General features: G+C 38.1%; 1 protein-coding gene across 1 annotated transcript in view; it reads right to left on the bottom strand.

Annotated features, from left to right (window-relative positions):
• Nucleotides 1-5,066: 5,066 nt before the first annotated feature.
• fam189a2 (family with sequence similarity 189 member A2) overlaps nt 5,067-19,826 on the bottom strand; it is a 35,024-nt gene continuing 20,264 nt past the window's right edge. Inside the window, exons 5-11 of the mRNA XM_002935596.5 lie at nt 18,169-18,276; nt 17,746-17,879; nt 13,004-13,133; nt 11,240-11,315; nt 9,085-9,231; nt 7,050-7,339; nt 5,067-6,078 (exon numbers count right to left, since the gene is read on the bottom strand). Coding sequence (XP_002935642.3) covers nt 5,872-6,078; nt 7,050-7,339; nt 9,085-9,231; nt 11,240-11,315; nt 13,004-13,133; nt 17,746-17,879; nt 18,169-18,276 — 1,092 coding nt within the window. The 3' untranslated portion in view covers nt 5,067-5,871. The remainder of the gene's footprint in view (nt 6,079-7,049; nt 7,340-9,084; nt 9,232-11,239; nt 11,316-13,003; nt 13,134-17,745; nt 17,880-18,168; nt 18,277-19,826) is intronic.

The following is a 19,826-nucleotide window of genomic DNA, read 5'->3' as shown; positions in this document are numbered from 1 at the left end:
CTGCCGTAACCACTACACCACTGAAGATGCATTTGTTGGCAAAATTAGTGGCAGATGTTACTTTATAATCAACCAATGCAATTATAACCAAACTGTCACAAAAATACATATGTGGGAAAAAAAAACTAGAATTGACCTCTCAACCTTCAAGAGGCTGGACTTAAAATAGTTAAATGGGATTTGGGAAAAAACTGTTCACCTAACACCTCACCTAAAGCATCTGTATTCAAGCTATTCCCCAGTGGTTTTTGGCCACTTCCCTCAGCCACCTCCCCCATCATACACCTTTACAAGCCCTGACTTCCCTTACTGAACCCTGGCTGAAATCAAAAGGATCTCAGCAATTGGAGCAGTGGTTAAGAAGGTTTTTGCAAACTACAGTTAAGAAGTAAGGAGGAATGGAACCTCAAACCACTTGGCCTCTGGAGCTTTATATGAATATATGAAAATATATTAATTTTTTAAGATTTTTTTGTGGCAGGTTGTCCTTCATGAAGAGCCAAGGCCACTGTAAATAAACCCTTCAAAAATAAAAAAAGGTTTTGGAAGTAAACCCTATACCATCATCTTAGAGAGCAGCTCCCTGACACACTGCTGGTGGCAGACAGTCAGTCACTGTAAGCAAATTGTGCCAAAAAAAAACTGGAATTGAATTATCAACCTTTTTTTAAAAAAAAAAAAAAGCAGCCAAAACACAGCAGACACAGTGGCTGGTGCTTTCTGCCCCCTTCTTAACATTTACCCAGCATCTCATTACCCACCCCAAAGCCCTACCCGCCTGCTTCATGTCTCACATCACCTCTTTGGCATACACGTCGCTACGATTTCCGAAAGTCGCCCGAAGTTGCCTCTAACAAACTTTGGGCGACTTCTGGAAATCGTAGCGATGCGTATGCCATCCCACCGGAGAGTTACATTGTTGCCGGTGGGATGGCATTGCAGGGAAATAAGTCACCCATGGTAATGAAGATTTGTTGCAGGCGACTAACCTCCCCGAGTGCCACTGCCCTTATCTAGCAGAGATAGTTAGCCACTTCCTAAAGATCTGCCCTTCTAGGCCACAGTCTTTGTAGCCTCTTCACATATCCTGCCCTGCTGGCTGTGTCTCTCACCTCTCTCCACGCAGTATAAAGTATCTCCTAGTTTAGCTTTTAGCTAGAAGGGTCTTTTCCCCAGGGTGCACATGGTTGATGACCCAGTGTCACTGGTCAATGAACTGTCAATATACCCTGGCACTATGACTCTGTTTTTAACTCATTTTTGTCCATCGTTGACCTCTAAAGTACTGTGCCATGAGGCCACTCTTTTTGTTACTTCTTGCTTCCTTGTTAAGCATTAGCTCACAGGCCTTACTATATCATCTTTACACAGATGACACCCAACTCCCTCTCCAAACCTGAACTATGACCTCCAATTCAGTCTTCGATTTAAGTTTGCCTTAATGCAATGTTATTGTGCATAACAGAGTGATGCTTGTAACTCAATACTGACTAAATATACAGACCACAGCTTCTTCTGTCATTTTCCTTGATTTAATGCTTATGTTTCTTTTCTGCTCAACGGGCAAACTTCTGCCCTAATGCTCACACACTGACACCTGAAACCCACTAATATTGTATAGCCCAGCACATACAGAAAACGTTTGTATCCCGGTGCTGGGGAATATCTATGGTTAAACTTTTCCCATACTGACCTGCTTGAGGTTAACCCTTCATCTGATCTTAATACAACCAATATACTTGCCAAAATGTTAGAAATGTATTAATGCAAATGTACTTGAATGGTGTTCGAAGGCTCATCAATGAAACAGTGAGTGTTGTTCCAAATGATTAATAATTTAGGCTCCTCTGTTATTCCTTTTATGGAATGTGAAATATAGAGTAGCCCTCAAGGAGTGCTTTGTGGCGTTACCACACATATAGCAGCACTGGACAATGGTATTAAAGGAGAACTAAATCTAGAAATGATGCTATTATGTTTTGACCACACAAAAAAATTTTAAGTAAAAAATCTATTCTACCCTGCCCCAATAATTGCCCTATCCTGCAAACCATTTATTATTTTGAATGCTGTAGTACAAAATACCTGTTAAAAGTTGGCTTCCTGTCATTTGGAGAAAGGCGATACATCGATGCAGGCGATTGATCGAGCTTAGCCTGACTCCTTCCTATACAGAAGGAAGGCAAGGCTCGATCAATCGATCGCCGCATAGTGGATGCTTCCCCTGATACTTCACTTGCATCGCCGTATCGCCTTTCTTCAAATGACCGGAAGCCAACTTTTAACAAGTATTTTGTACTACAGCATTCAAAATAATAAATGGTTTGCAGGATAGGGCAATTATTGGGGCAGGGTAGAATAGAATTTTTGTGTTACTTTTCCTTTAGGACCATCACCACATTAACAGTGACAACACAGCAAAACCCCAAATAGTTGGTGTAGGGATATCACCCTTTATTCATATGTGAACAAATTATGTCATGTTAAGACACACCCATAAATCCATATGCCTCCTCCTTCCCTGTGGATAGCACAGCAACCCCCAGCATATAATTACACACCTTAGGGACCATATCATTTCCAAATGCTAACAAACTTACAGAACAAACCCCTGCAAGGTTCACCTCCCAATGGCAGCATAGGGCAGGCAGAGTAGGGCACACAGGCAGCTAAGGGCAGGCAAGAGTATGGCACACACAGGCAGTGTAGGGCAGGCAGAGTATAGTACACACAGGCAGCTAAGGGCAGGCAAGAGTATGGCACACACAAGCAGTGTAGGGCAGGCAGAGTATGGCACACACAGGCAGCATAGGGCAGGCAGAGTATGGCACACATAGGCAGCATAGGGCAGGCAGAGTATGGCACACACAGGCAGGGTAGGGCAGGCAAAGTATGGCACACACAAGCACACCTTAGGGACCATATCATTTCCAAATGCTAACAAACTTTCAGAACAAACCCCTGCCAGGTTCACCTCCCAAGGGCAGGCAGAGTATGGTGCACACAGGCAGGGTAGGGCAGGCAGAGTATGGCACACACAGGCAGCGTAGGACAGAAAGAGTATGGTACACACAGGCAGCGTAGGACAGGCAGAGTATGGCACACACAGGCAGGGTAGGACAGGCAGAGTATGGCACATAGGCAGGGTAGGGCAGGCAGAGTATGGCACACACAGGCAGCGTAGGACAGAAAGAGTATGGCACACACAGGCAGCACAGGACGGGAAATCAAACCTGCCTGATCACCACCTGGTGATTATCAGCCAGATATTGATCAGGGAAGCTGGTCGGGGGCAGATAACCTGCTGAATCGGTCTAAAATACATGAATTGGCAGCTTAAATCTGCCGTGTATGGCCACCTTAAATTGTAGTTGCATAACAAACATTTGCCAGGTGATAGCTGCCAAAAAAGCGCATGGATAGACAAGTCCTGGCATGAGCGCATGTCGGCAACTTCAATGTAAGTCTAGGGGGACACTATCAATGTGGCAATCAGAGTGCATAAACAGCCCTTGTGCTGTTGTATGTGCCGTTATGATGCTATAATCATCTGCCACGGCATGATTTTTTTTTCCGAACATTCATCCTTAATGATTATGATAATCTATGTACTAAGCAGAACAGCCAGATAACTATTATTGCATTTTACTACACTGACCATTTTTATAGCTGTAAAATTCATTCACAAAAGAAAGCTAAAGCTCATGTATAATGTACCAGATGAAATTGTCTTTTCATAGAGCACATTAAATTTTAAACAGTGAATACAAAGGCATTTAATAACCTACCCTGGTAATCCTTATCTTTCATGGCAGTTCTCAGGAAGATGACCTTTATGTGTTTCAGAATATAAAAGATTTAAATGCTCCAGCTGGCTTTTAGCAGACCAAATCAATGCATAGAGCACAACTGCTACAGACACAAGTGAATAAGCAGCAGTCAGATTCTATTAAGGAGCTCAGTGATAGCACAGCCTGGTGGATAGAGACACAGCCTTTAGTATATTTTTCAGCCCACTAGTTTTCCACGTGTCTGCAACAGCGCATGAATAGTTTTCATCTTTACATGGACTATTATTACCATGTTGTCTTTCTCATTGGATGGAACACCAAACAGCAACAAAAAACACATTGGCTGTTTAATATTTGCTTTACATACAGGAAACAACATGATTAACAGGGAAAGAATTCAACATGTTGCACATGAATACACAGCGATCCAACATGGCGCACATGAGCACATATCGACCCTACAGTTGCCCTGCGCAACAGAATGATGTAGTCTCATAGAGATTCATAGAAAATTTCCAGTAGTATTGTAATATCGGTATGGCATCCACCAGATATTTTATTAAAGCAATGCTAACGCATACCAGACTTTAAGAGAATGTCACTTTGGCTTGAAAAATCTTACAAGAAACTGAATTTCATGTTCATGGCAATGCATGGTGATGCTTTCCATGTGGCTGTTTGACAGGAAGTAGATTAGATGATGAATTAAGCTTTTCCCATAATCAAAACAAAATACTCACATAAAAATAAACAAACAATGTAAAATGACTTTGCTCCTGATTATAGAGAACAAAACCATCTTATGTTGATTGAGTCTCATAAATATCCGTACTGTACTAAGTGATTAGAAACAGTGATTATTCCAAGGTTCTTGCCTACCACGGCTCTTCCACTCGCAGCCTCTCTGTAAAATAAACAGCACAGTGCACAGGCCTGCGATTTATTTGCTGTATACTGAAAATGATTGTCAGTAGGCTCACTAGAGACCTGACATTACCAAAATAGATGGTGCTAAAAATCAGAGAAGCATGAAGGACATTTACGGGTTAATAATTCTGCAAGTGAGCCGTATTAGATCACTATCAAACTCCGAGCGCCTTTAGAATAATATAATAGATTGTATATAAGGTTCTGCATCTGTCTGAACACCTTAGTGGAAACATAGGAGATGCCTTTTTCCTAAAGTGCTTACAGGGCCACAGGATTGTGCTTAGAATAGGCTATTAGATGTTTTCTTATATTAAAGGGATATAAACCCCAAAAAACAAACGAGTGAACAGTTTCAAAGTCCAGATTTACTATAATATTCTTAAACATATTAACAGATTCATGCAGCTACACTGCATTTAACAACATTTTGTTACAAAATGCTTCTCCGAGACGGATGATAAAGTGGATATTACTGTAGCGCAGTAATCATACAAAAAAAAAGCAGAATGTTCTAACTTCCTTTGGGCTCTTAGAAATTAGGTTTGTAATTGGTTGGGTTGATAAACCCCAAGATAAAAAAAAATATATAAATTTATAGATAGTCAAATGTGTACAAACAGCTAAAAGTGCATTAAATAAAAAAAGATAAATCTAAGAAAACCAAAAACCAATGAATCAACACTGTAAATTGATGTCTGAGTGCATTTGCTTTATTATATCCCAGTAGAGTCCAGCATATTATGTTATTAAATGAGACTGCATCTTTAGTGCAAGCATCAATTTACAGATTAAAATTACCATGCCTTGATAAATCAAGATTGCACATTAATACAGTGCATGATGCATTATCTCACAGTATTGCAAAACCCTGAGACATCTAAATCTATATACACAGTGATCATTCCACTCTAGAAACTTTGTACACAATGCCTGCCATTCCATAAAACGCCTTTGTTTTTCAATTCTATTAATCAGCACCACAATGTGTGTTCTATCAACAACTTCTGGTGCTTTACCAGTTCATTTGTAAATACTTTGCAAGAACACGTCACTGACGCAAGCGGGACTGTACCAAAACACAGGCTCACAGAACAGTTCCCTGGAGACCACACATGGTGTCTCTTCATTTTTGCAGTAACAGATTATTTCCTCACAATATTGTTTCCCGGACAACTCCGATGAGACTATGGGGCCTTTCACTGGCTCTTCCATGGCTTCTCCTCGCCTCTCTCTGTGTCTCTGCAGCACAAAATGTGCTTACATCTCCGCAGCTTGCTAAGTGCATAAGACCAGGATATTGTCTGTGTTGCAATCTAGGAGCTGTGTTGGTTGTGACTTGCTGGTTTGGAATCATAACCTGGAAAGAAGGCAATAAAGAAATACAGTCGGCCAATGGTATCAAAATCTGGCTAAGGGTTATTCTCTTAGCATCTTCTATTTGTATGGTTAACAATGAATTTACTAAAATCTTTACCCAAGAAACTTAAATTATAATTTATTATCATCAGTCTTTTTTCATTATTAACAAATAAACAGCAAGTTATTTAAGTCACACTAAGATACTTAAGACAGCTAAGAAGTTTCTAGTTTCTTCTGTAGAATTACACACATGTGTATTGTCCTACATTGCTTGCTCCACTGTGAGAGCTCATGCTGTTTTTTGCGGGTAACCCTGAATCATTTAATATTTGTTAGGACACCTTCCTATTTTACTGGTCAATGCAAATGTATTGATCAGAACTATATTGTTTACAAAACATGTAATCAAACCATTTGTTTGTTTGAAGCTGACGGCACCCAGGTCCCAAAGTAGGACGCCTGCGAAGTGGTGAAATGAACAATATGTTTAACTGGTAACTCTATATGCAAGGACTAATAGGTGTTATGATTATCATTAATGCTGTTACATACATAGTTTCACTGATCAGTAGTATGTGTATTTTGCCATAAGATTTGGGCTGGCTGTAGGGAGTGGAATTGGAGGGCTGAATTGATACAGGGAAAGTAGTCTGTGTAAGGGGTTGGTTATTTCAAGAGCCCTGGCTCCATGGGACAGATCAAGACTTCTACAGCGTTTCCAAAAGAACAGCAGTAAATAGTCCATCTTGATCATTTTACATAACTAAAGGACATTCTGGATATTTGCTCAAGTTAGCCATGCACACACATTGACCTGCAGCCCCGTTAGTAGAATAAAGCTGCTGAACTGCTGTCCATGGCTTTCACTGTTGGTTGGAATATTGAAGGTCATACTCACACAAATTACAAGACAATTCATTTGGCTATCAAACTGTATAGCAAATCTGTGTGTAGTATTATGAAATATACCTCATCAAGGAAATTGGCACTGAGAATGGCTTCATCCATGTGCTCTTCATCTGACTTCAGAACAGTCTTGATGCTTTCCACCAGCTCTCTTATGTCTGGAGTCATACTGCACGATGGTTCCTCTAGAAACCTGGCCACCAGTAGTTTAGTGTCAATGTAGGATTTGTAATCTACTAGTGATCGAGGTCTTGATCTGACAGCTCTTGCTCTCAAGGCTCGTCTCAGGGTGACAGCCTCTAGCGGCGGCCTTACCTCTGTTTGTGTGGCAGCTTCACAGCTTGGCGCAACTCCTACATACAGAAAGTAAGAACGATGCTTAGTACTTCCAATTCCATGTGATCAGCTGCTTTAATAAAATGTTTAATGTAAAAAGAACATATAGGCCTTTCATAGTACACAAAGTGTTTTTCTTTTGTCCATCTTATCACATATATACTAAATGTGTTATTTTTTACAAAATATGATTTTTTTTGTGTCATTTTATATAATATGAATATATATTATATATCATGCTATTTATTAATATGTGGACATCTTCTTATACTGTATGTTATTGTATTGTATAATACTTCAATATATATTATTTGCATTGCTTTGATTATCCAAATATGTTTAAATCAAAACATATCTACTGCACAGAAGCAGTGATTATCAGTGATACTGCTTGCAAGGGAACGTTAAACTAACAGAGGAAACTAAAATTATTTTAGCTAATGATTTATAAAGTGCTTTAATAAATAACAGTATGACTTAAACAAATGGGCATTTTTAAAAATGTTTGATGTTAGGTGGATATTTATGTGTTTCAACACATAGCAACAAACATGTTAATTGATCTCTGTCTGCTCTATGGGCTCGTGCCCCAAGTTGCAGACATCAATGCTGAACAGGAAAAAAACATTTCTCCATGTATTCAGCATTGATGTCTCCTACCATGGGCACAGACCAAAAGGACAGATAGAAATTAATCCGTACTTGTGTTGCTGTACAGTGAAATGCTTAAAAAATCTAGTCAAACACTGTAAAAACACCCATGTGTATGAAACCTAAAAAGTTTCCAGTTTGGACAATAATGTATCAAAGAAGGCCGAGTCCAGTTAGCTTAGCTGAAAAGTATATACACCTGCCTATCTACCCCAACGCCCTGGTCGGTCACAAACAGTGATTTATTATAGGAGAAGGATAGGTAATACAAAGATCGATACATTTGTGTCTCCACTGATTTTCCTGCTTAAGCACTCCCAAACTTTCATGATTATTTTGCAATAAAATGTTACTGAGATCTAGAAGATTTTCAGAAATGATCACCAATGTGAGCGCAATCTTGGACTGGGCATATGTCATTTGCCCTGCTTAATTTTGCTTTCTTAATTGGGAAACTAGTGCCATCTAAGCAAAGAGACGCTAGGCTTCCTATTGGAGCAGTGGCAAAGCAACAGTGGTGTCATGAGGTCAGTGATAATGCATGTGTGTATAAATATATATATATATATATATATATATATATATATATATATATACAAGGCATGGGACTTGTCTAATAAGAATGCGCTCCCCAGGGTCAAGGGGCTGGTATTAAGTCAATTTAACAGTTGTCTGTTGTGTCACTGACTCTGGACAGATAGATATTATCAATAAGAAAATCAGAATCAGAATGTAGTAAATGAACTGAACAGAAGAAAAAGGAGTGTAAACCATATCACCTGCATTAGCAGGTAAGACCACTGGACCGTCTGTCAGAATTGTCTTCCAATGGGCCCATACATTACAATGTTTTTGCACAAAGGAAGAAATCAGTCAGACTGCCCAACCATATATTACTACAGATTAAGCAGGACATCAGATGAATATAAATGAGATTGTTTGTATCATAGATTGCTCACCATCAGTGCTTATTGCTGGAACTATGCACTGGCAGTTTTGGGCACTATTTTGACCACACAATAAAATCACCCCTTGTGACGCAGGACTAAAGCACAACTTTTTTTACACAAGAATTTCCAGCTACTGCATATAACTGGTATTGGGCTATTACCTTTTGTGGGAAGGTCAGAGATGACTGGATCACTGTGTGATCTCTTCCTGGAAGGCATGTTTGGTAAGTCACTTTCCATTGCTTCATCAGTTTGTGCACTGGCCCCCAGTACTGGTTCTACGTCAACATTACTTGTACTTGAAGGTTCTGTATTAAATGAAATGTGGAAACGAAACAGTGGCTTTTAGGGGAATGTACAAAGCAACTATTGCTCATTATTTGAATAGTTTCTAAAAAGTTTTTTTTATGGTAGTAGTACAAACATTACAATTTTGTAATTCTAGAATCCACCGCAACCTGACACCATCAAACGAGGTCCAGTTTATTTTAATAAGTGTATAAAAAGTCACCATTCTATCAAGCAGAATTTTTTGCTTCAACACTATTAAAGAAAAAGTTTTTAGGAGCATGTACCAAAAACAGGTAATTAAATTTACTACACTGCCTGGCTTTTTGCATCCAGCCACATCCCAAATATTGTATCACAGGGCCCTGACACACGGGTGTTTGTGTATGTATGTATAACTTTATTTACATGGCCCTATCAGAGACACAGCACTGTACAATTTTATGGTATAGAAAGGCAGGGAGGGCTAACATTGAAATAGGTATAAATACACAGAGATTAAGTACCATGTGGTAAAACACAAAGGAGGAGAGAAAGAAGTCTTAGCCCTGTAGAGATTACAATCTGTGTGTGTTTATTGAAATGCAAGCTAAATACATAAAAAACTTTTTTTGCGTTTATATGCTTTTTTTCCTAAATTTCTAGGATTTAATCATACATCTCATACATACATACATACTATAATCCAGGGGTGTCAAACTCAATCACATAAGGGGGCCGAAATCTAAAACACAGGCTAAGTCGTGGGCCAAATTTTTTATTAATATACTTAATAAGATACTAAGGGGTATATTTATCACAATGTGTAAAAAGTGGAGTAAGACATTACCGGTGATGTTGCTCATAGCAGCCAATAGATGTTTTGCTACTGCTACTAAATCTGATTACGGATTGGATGCCTTGGGCAACATTACTGGTAATGCTTCATTCCACTTTTTACACAGCATGATAAATATACCCCTTAGTCTTAGTTACTATGTAAGGAAAATGGAAATTGATCAGGCTGGATGGTCAGACACACTCACCAAGGGCCACATAAAACAGCCAGGTGGGCCGGATTTGGCCCCCGGGCCTTGTGTTTGACATATATGCTATAACATATACTGAATGTGCATCAAACACATAAAGATGCATCATGTGTGAGAAATAAAACAGAAATGGCTTCGAACCTCCTCCTTCTCAAATGTCAAATGCATTTCAAATTATATATTCTTCCGAGATGTGGGTTTTTTTGTATGAGAAGACTGGGATACTATGGGCACCATGATGTGACTGTGATGATTGTTTGCAAAAAAAAACTGTCTGGAGGCTGCATGTCCTATACAACACCATTAAGAGAACTGGGGATAAAGAGGCAGATTTACTAAAACTCTATCTTCTCATTTTTTCTTTTTAAAAATTAGAATTTACTTATTTTCACAAATGTCTGGCATTTACTAAAAGGTTTGAACTGAAAAAGTACATGCGTAGAAAAGTCGCGAAACTGTAACTTATTTGAATTGTCGCTAGCAGATGCACTAACTGCAAATATCCATCCATATGGATGGATAGTTGGCCATATGCCAATCCTTAATTTTATTTTTAAATTGCAGCATAGTCAACAAAATCAAATTAATCACTTTTAGCTGTCATTTGACAAGGGCTTTGTTCAGCTGAGAACTAAGGATTCAGTAAAATCCAAATATTGCAAAGTGCCGGAATTTCAGCAAAATCTATTACTCACACAGTCATTAAACCCAGGGCTTATAATGGGTGGAGTTCAACAGGTGTATCAGGGGTATGTCTAGTTGTGAATGGTAAAATAGTATATTAAGTTAAACCTATAAATTACATGTTTTATTTATGATGGGTTCTATGTACGGCCTAAGTACCTAACTTGTTATTGTTATTTCTTTGCCATTTCCAGCACACAGCCAACAGGATAATGTTGGGGACTTGGCATCCCATATCGTTCCTTATCCTGAAATGACTACTTTGTCACTTATTCTGTAGCTTATAACAGGAGAGAACTTTGATTCTATAAGTTACCTGGGTTGACCTGAGCACCATGCAGTTCTGAAGATGTGCTGACTGCTGCTGTATCTGGGATTTGTACAGCTGTCTCCTGTGCCAGAACAAGAGTAATGGAAGGCTTGAGTCACATAATTACTCTTAATTATACAGCAAAACATCAAAACAATACCCTTTATGAAAGTGCTTGAATTCCATTTTAAGCAGGAAATATAAACAAACATAACTGGCTTTATTGAATATTGTGCTATTTCTACAAACACAGGAAAGCATATTGTCCTTTATAATTTGGCTCATTAAGATGTGCTTAAAAAGACAAAATAAACGTTTTTCAGAAATACTGAATACAATGTACAATTTTACAAACAAGGCTGGTTCCTTCACAGGTTCACTGGACTTCCTGCAGGTCCCATAGTTCTCAGCAAGTCTGTTTAAAGAAACAGTAACACCAAAAAATTAAAGTGTTTTAAAGTAACTAAAATATAATGTGTTGTTGCTCCGCACTGGTAAAACTGGTGTGATTGCTACATAAAGACTGCTATAGTTTATATAAATAAGCTGCTGTGTAGCCACGGGGGCAGCCATTCAAGCTGGGTAAAAAGGAGAAAATGCACAGGTTACATAGCAGATAATAGATAAGCTCTGTAGAATATAATGGGGGTTTATCTGTTATCCTGTGCCTTTTCTATTTTGAATGGCTGCCCCCATGGCTACACAGCAGCTTATTTATATAAACAATAGTAGTCTTTCTGAGGCAAACACACCAGTTGTACCAGTGCAGGACAACAGTGCATTATAATGTAATTTTTTTTATACGCTTTCATTTTTTTTGGTATTACTGTTCCTTTAAGTGTATGATTAACGATATGTTTCGGTGTCATTCTGGGGTAGCCACTTTTATATATAACATACCTAGAACCTTTACAGTGGAATCAATGCCAAGGAACAGCTGTGGGTTAGCAGTAACATCACAGCTTTAATCAGTATCTACTTTTACCCTTAAAGGCCTAGTATTGCCATAAAGTAAACTTTTATTTTTTTTTTTACATTTAAAGTCTGTATTTGTTTATCCAGCACCTATAAACAAGCAATTAATTGGCATCAGAATATCCCACTCTTTACTTAGTTTAGGTGCTATGTAAACATATTCCCTAGTGCTCTATTTCTGCTTGAATAGCTACATAACAAATGTATTTACCACTACAGTAGTAATGTTTCTAAAGCAAACACACTTTTTTTACTGGTTTAGGGTAAGGGAAATGTGTTTTTGTCTAGAAAACGCTAGTGTGGATTTTCTGGCTGAAATCCACCCTGTTTGCGCACTAATAAGCAGATCCTATTCATACTACAGGTATGTGTCAGTATCTACATTTTCTCAGCTGGCCTAGAACTCACATTGCATGACGTTAGACTAACCGTCAAACAGTTTAAACCCACTGGTTCTTTAATACTTTAAAAAATATATGTATAGTCCTATTTCTTTTTTTAATTTGAAAATTTTTTATTGATTTTTTCTAGATAACACATAACAGGAAACGAGAAGTAAGGGAGTGAAGTAGAGTGGGAGGGAAGGTTGGGGTGGGATAGTCCATAATTGGTATTGTCCTTGTTGGCTACAAGTTCCTTTGTTTGGCGGAACAGTGTTTAAAGTTTGTTGATTGTTGGTTTGGTCGTATAGTCCTATTTCTTATTCCCTTCCACACTGGTGAGTTTATATTTGTATGTTATTGTTAGTTTTGTGTCATTTTGAGCATTATAGAAAATAAACTGATTATCCAATACCTCAGAGGAACTACTTTGGCTGACCACAGCTTCATATGGTGGAGGCGGCTCCATAGGACAAAATACTTCAATCCCTTTGAACCTGGATCCATATATGTGTGGTAAAGGGATTGTCTCATTGCCAATCATCCTGCCAAAGAAAACATTAATCATCATGATAATATGGAAACCAAGTATATGTATGGTGGCATTTATTAAAAAGAAAATGTAAATTGTGGGTATATAGAAATGGGTGTGGTGGTCATGTATTTTTGATACTTAGGTTTTGCAATGCCAATCCTGACCACTAAAAAGGCTAGATATGCCTTTACTGTTAACTGAGGTAAAAAAAAATATTAAATACATCCGCAAGTGTCTATTTTATCAAGCAAGCAGAAACTGTTATTTTATGAGAAAACACAAACAAATATATATTATATGTTTATTAGTGGCACTTAGTGATGTCATCAGTTATAATTAGTGCTTGGTGATATAATTTGCGTACCATGACACACTAAAAAGTGTAATATAAAAAAAATGTACCTAAGGGGGGCCAACAACTTGACAAATTGAGCGCAGATCCACTTAATTGGTGACCTACTACAAAATAGTAGATCTGACTGTATGCTCACCTTAACTACAGTATGGCTGCTTCAGACCAATTGTAGTTCTTTTTGATATAGTATACTGTCCCAATGTAGTGTGTGTATGCGTAATTAAAGATAATATAAACTAGGCACCTACAACTTGCAGACTCACTCGAGTGAATAGGAACTTATTGGCAGCATTTTCTAGTGACAATGTACCTTTTAAGAAAAATTTGTTTTCCAGAGATACTGATAAACACTGAAAGCAAAAATACAACTTTAATGGGATGATTCACCCACTTGTGCTACATCCACACAACATTCACTTAGTTATGAATACAGGGGGGTGAGTCACCACATTTTTTAGAGGCAGTGGGCTGTAGCCTGCAGCTGGGGATCCATAGACCCTTAGCTACATACTAAGATCAGCGACACAGTGATTCACTTTATTATAAACACTTTTATCCTAAATATTAATTCATGAAGTCTGTACATTAAAAGGGAAACTAAAGCACAAAGAAAAATTGACCTATTTGTATTTACTTGCATTACCACCACCACCATGAAAGTAATGACAGATCTAGAACTTAGCTGCTAACACCAGAAAGGTTAAGAATACACTTTACAGTTTGACTCCTCAAGTGTAGATGACAAAAGGTCCAAAAATACCTTCGTATGGAAGGCAGTCTGACTCTCTCAGGGAAAAAAATTTGAATTGTGTGGTCATGCAAAAATGCAGAAGATTCAAATGTATGACTGGCGGGGATTCATACTGACTGAATGACAAAGGCATTATTGGATGTTTTGTCATCCATGCTGGAAGAGATTTAGGGGCTGATTTACTTACCCACGAACGGGTTGAAATGAGTCCGATTGCGTTTTTTTCGTAATGATCGGTATTTTGCGATTTTTTCGGATTCTTTACGAATTTTTCGTTACCAATACGATTTTTGCGTAAAAACGCGAGTTTTTCGTAGCCATTACGAAAGTTGCGTAAAATCTGGTGATTTTTCGTAGCGTTAAAACTTGCGCAAAAAGTTGCGCTTTTTTCGTAGCGTTAAAACTTACGCGAAACTTTGCACCTTTTAAGTTTTAACGCTACGAAAAATGCGCAACTTTTCGCGTAAGTTTTAACGCTACGAAAAAAGCGCAACTTTTTACGCAACTTTCGTAATGAATACGAAAAACTCGTGTTTTTACGCAAAAATCGTATTGGTAACGAAAAATTCGTAAAGAATCCGAAAAAATCGCAAAACATACGAAAAAGTCGCAAAATGTTTGTTTTCAAGTCGGAACTTTTCCAATTCGGGTCGGATTCGTGGGTTAGTAAATCAGCCCCTTAGTGTGGGTGACAAAATGTACCATGTGTCATCAGTCAAAACTGCCTTTCCAAAAAGAGTTACTCGTTTTATCTATTCATTGAGCAGCATACAGAAAAGTGCACTTTATTTAGCATAAAATAATAGATTCTCTGAAAGTACATTATTTACTCAGTGCACAATAACTAGGTTTAATGTCATTTGTATTTCTCTCCAGAGAGAAGAAACAGCAGTAAATATACTTGTAAGGATGTTTTAAAACAAGAGCTCTGCTAGGCTGTAAATAATAGAGATCATTGTTCTAGAAACAAAAAAAACTTTATAGGTTCCTTACTGGAATGTATTGAAATACGCCATTGTGCCACAACGCTGTAGTCTGTTAAGTCTGTTAAGCAGTTCAAATATGAAGCCTTGTAACTCCTCCCCCAATAAAAGACCAAATATATGTGTTCTTTTTTTTACCATGGAAACAAACTAATAATATCAGTGTTGATAAACAATGAAAACATACATACTTTAACTTTGACTATCTATCCTAACTTTTAACTATCTTCTTGCATAGGGGAGACTATTTGATGGTACACATGTTATTCTTACTTAAATTCTTTATTTATATAGTGCCAACAGATTCCCCAGTTCTTTACAGAGATTATACATCATACACATCAGCCCCTGACCAAGTGGAGCTTACAACCTAGCTCTTATACACACACTATGGTTAATTTTATCAGGATCCAATCAACCTGAAATTTCATTACTGAAGTGTGGAGGAAACCCATGCAGACACATGGAGAACATACAATGTCTCATTTGTAAACCAGAAGGCAGCATATAAAGTGCAAAAAATGGGCGCAATCATTCATTATTATGCACTTTGTATGCTGCATTGGGGTGTGAGTAAAGACCAGCGGTTCTCTTTGCTAAAACAACGCTAACTTTCTTAGTCAGTGCTGTATTAGTGAGGGGGGGGGCAGGAGAGGCATGTAGGCATCCTGCCCTCCCACCCCCTATCTGCCCCTACTTTGCACATTATTCTGAGGTGCCAGGTAGGAGTAGCAGGATGCACAGTCCGCTTTGGGGCCCTGTCCTTACTGCCTTCCCAAAGACAGGTGGTAAGGATAGGGCTGAGCTGCACATTCTGATGCTGCATTCTTCACTGAGCGGCCAAAATTTTTATTAGGCTCAAGTGCTTAATAAATTAGCAAACTCTTGCACTTGTGCCCCCATGCACAATGCAAATAGGTCCCCAGCTACAGTGTTATGTATTGTGCCACCATGCTGCCATCATCTGTTGACAAATATAGTGTCTTGGGGCAGGATGTGAACTGTTACAAACAATCCAGTGATAGGGAACATCCAGACCATGAGCCTCCAATTTGACTAACCTGACTTGTACGTTCTTGAATGAAAAGCAAAAAAACAAAAGCTTAACACACGTCAATGAGTTTCATATTGCAGATCATGCATCTCGCTTGACTGATTGGGCTCAATCTCTGTTGTCTTAAAATAAAAGGCAAACGTATATTCAATGCCTTTCATGTTATAAAGGTAAATTAGTATACTACCAAATTCCAGTAACAAGCCTAAGAGAGCTTCTGTAAGAGAATAAGGTCAATTACAAGCGAATGGCTAGAGGAAAAGAAATATTTCAACAGCAGAGCCAGAGAAAGCTGGATTTAACTTGCTCGGAGTTGTGGGTAACACACGTACAAAATATTTACTTTATGGGCTTATAGCCTGGTATTTCTGTTGATTGGGCCTCAGCTATAGAAAACATGCAGTGCTATAAATTCAGCTAGCTAAAAGGTTTTAAGGCATTAACTATCAAGACATGGCAAACTGTTTGAAAAGTGATGTCGAACAAAGTTAGTGATGGATTATGGGTCATTAAATTTTTGCTGCGTACAATGGAATGAGGACATTCTTGAAAAAAAAAAGACAGGTATTTAAACTCTCAACTGAGATATAGTTTTTACAAAGAACTCAGCCTAGGGTAACCTTGGATTACTATAACAAAACAAAACAAAAAAACCCAAAAGAATATAAATATTGATAAATTATTCATATAACTGTCATGGTAACATGGTAACTGAAATATAAAAAGACTAGTTGCTTTTCTAGTAATGCTTTTAAAGGAGAACTAAACCCTAAAAACAAGAATTGGTAGAAATGCCATATTTTACATGCTAAACTTACTGTACCAGTCCAAAGTTTCAGCATCCCTATAACAGTAATGATTCAGGCATTTAAAGTTGAGTGCAGAGGGACACTATTTGTATTTTGTTTGAAGTGACACTCACATGCTCAGTGTGGTCTGGGAAGCAGTTGGTAAACTGAGCTTAGGGGTTGTTGCAAATTATCAAGCAGAAAATGAGATTCCCCTGTTATAGAAGCTGATGCCACAGGGCTGATTCTCATTCTGATTTCTGAGCTGCTTTGTACTGTGAATCTGAATTAATTACTTTTCAGCCTTTCATTGTGACTTTTATATTCTATATACACAGTGTATTGTGAGTGGGTCCCTAAACTCAGTAACTGACAGCAGCACAGAGCATGTGCAGTGAATCAGCAGAGAAGAAGATGGGGAGCTACTGGGGGCATTTCCAGAGTAGCAAATTTTCCTTGCCAAATGGATGTAGTCATTTTGAACTGATACAGAACCCCAACACAAAATGTGCACCATTTCTAGTCTACTTTGTTAAACTGTAGTTCTCCTTTAAAGGAACACTATGCTACTTACAACAGTTTGATGATAGTAACATTTAAGTTTATTTGCATTCAGTGCATTCTCCAGGTGCTACAAGGGGCCCTTCTGAACTCCAAAAGTGAACTATTGCACAAAAGAATACTGTTTTACCTCTGATTTATTCGGGGGGTGCAGGAATAAAATGTAGAGAAATAAGATGGAGGTGGTGCAGGAGCAACAAAATCATCAGGGTCTGGAACCCGCTCTTGTTCCTCTCCTTCCTCAGCTGATATTTGCGACTCATCCTAGTCAAATACAATGAAATACATCTTTACTACATTTCTAATATAAAAATCCTGAAGGCTAGAGTTTAAAAAAACATTGCAATTTAAATCAGAATATATAAAAACTGTGATCATAGACCATTAAGGCAAAACCATGATTTTGTAATTGCAATGTCCCATTTCTGTTGCTAGTAATAATAATGCATAAAATATTTAAAACATATCATAGGCAAGTGTCATCTTTTATGTATTGTATCCTCCAAACAGGCAATTAAGAAATTGCCTTCTTATGCACTATACACTCACTTACTGTGCAGGGCCTTCTAGTTGTGAGGAGCTGCAGGTAGCGCAGGGCAGCAGCGACCAGGCACACAGTGGTAGTGAGGGCATTCAGAGCACACAGAGCGAAGAAGACTTTCTAGGGATAGAATATAATAGTTCTTACACTTAATAGTTTGCTTTTAGCTAAAACATTGATGGCATAAACAATGTTTGGCATAATAGGAGTAGATATATAATGGAAAATTTTGAAAGTAAAACATTTGTTTTGAATACCTTGTGCAGACTCTGGAAATGGCTTAAACTACCTCTTTCAACATTCTTTGCAAATCCATTTGCTAAAATCTACTTAAACACAAAGAATTCTGGGAACTAATCCCAAAGAGCTCCAAATCCCATTTACATTGGTTTATCCTTTAGGCCAATACTAAAACCACTTAAAGCTTACATAAAGGTAAGCAACGACAGCAGCCAGACAGGTGGGGTGCCACACAGATGGGGCTTCGGGCCAGTTGGACAGCACTGCTATAGGCTAAAGCTCACCCACTAGGTTTCAAAAGAAGAAACCAGGATAATAGCTGATCAGATTCCCAACTACAGACTGGTTTCACCCTTCTTAGGGCTCATCAGTGTATTGCAGGGGTCTCTGATCAGTTTAAGAAGAGCTAGGGGTGTGGATCCACAGATAAATCAAAAGGGGTGAGGAAACCCTCTCATACATATGCAAATAAACACACAGAATTCTGGGAACTAATCCCAAATAGCTCCAACAAAATCCCATTTATAAATACAATCTCATAACTAATAAAAACTGAGGACTTGCATGGAGATTGCAGAAAGCTGTCAGGCCAATGCAACATGCTACTGCAGGCTCACATATATATATATAATTTTATTGTATGTGCAGACGTAACACACAAAGGAAGTTGAGATTCTAGTGCAAACTACTGACAGTGAGTGACTTTGTGAGTGGGTGGTTTGTTACTGTAGGTGACTGGGTGAGGGGTTAAATCAGGGAAAGCTGACATGTCTGCCTATACTACTTGGCATTTATCAAAGCAGGCTGGACTGGAACAATGACATTAGTCATAAGTTGCACAAGCATTTACAGATACAAGGATTCATTAGGAAAAAGTTTTGCATTTGCTTGCTTTCATAAACAAGCCCTCAGGTATTGGAAAGGTCCAGCCTTTTGTTAAAATTCAAGAGAATTCTGGGACAATAATTCACTAACATTTCTTCCCCATCTAGTGAGAAAATAATACACAAAAAACATTATTTAATATTATGGGTTATATAATGCTAATACTAAATTAATATTTACTAAAAACCAAAAGTTATTGTGATTTGATTCATTACCAGCTGCATTTGTTTTAATAAGCAGGTCAGCATAACCTATTGTTGATATAAGCGAAATTCGAATAAGCCTTTTGAGTGCCAGGAAAGAAGAACATGCATCAGCTCTTTTGTTTCTTGTAACTGAAAGGTCACCTTGACCAGATGCAATAAGATGGCAACAAACTATATCTAGGGAAAGAATGCAGGGACTATGGCTATGCAATGTTAAAATCATAAATAAAGTTGTAATGAGAAAATGCTATGAATTATGAACTGAAATTAGAAATTAGCTTTCAGATCCTTCCACTCCCAACAATGTAGAGGTTAATAAAGAGTGTTAGAGATCAATTC

This window comes from Xenopus tropicalis, chromosome 1 (genome assembly GCF_000004195.4).
Source record: "Xenopus tropicalis strain Nigerian chromosome 1, UCB_Xtro_10.0, whole genome shotgun sequence".
Taxonomy (NCBI): Eukaryota; Metazoa; Chordata; class Amphibia; order Anura; family Pipidae; genus Xenopus; species Xenopus tropicalis.
This window is presented reverse-complemented; position numbering and strand designations above follow the sequence as displayed.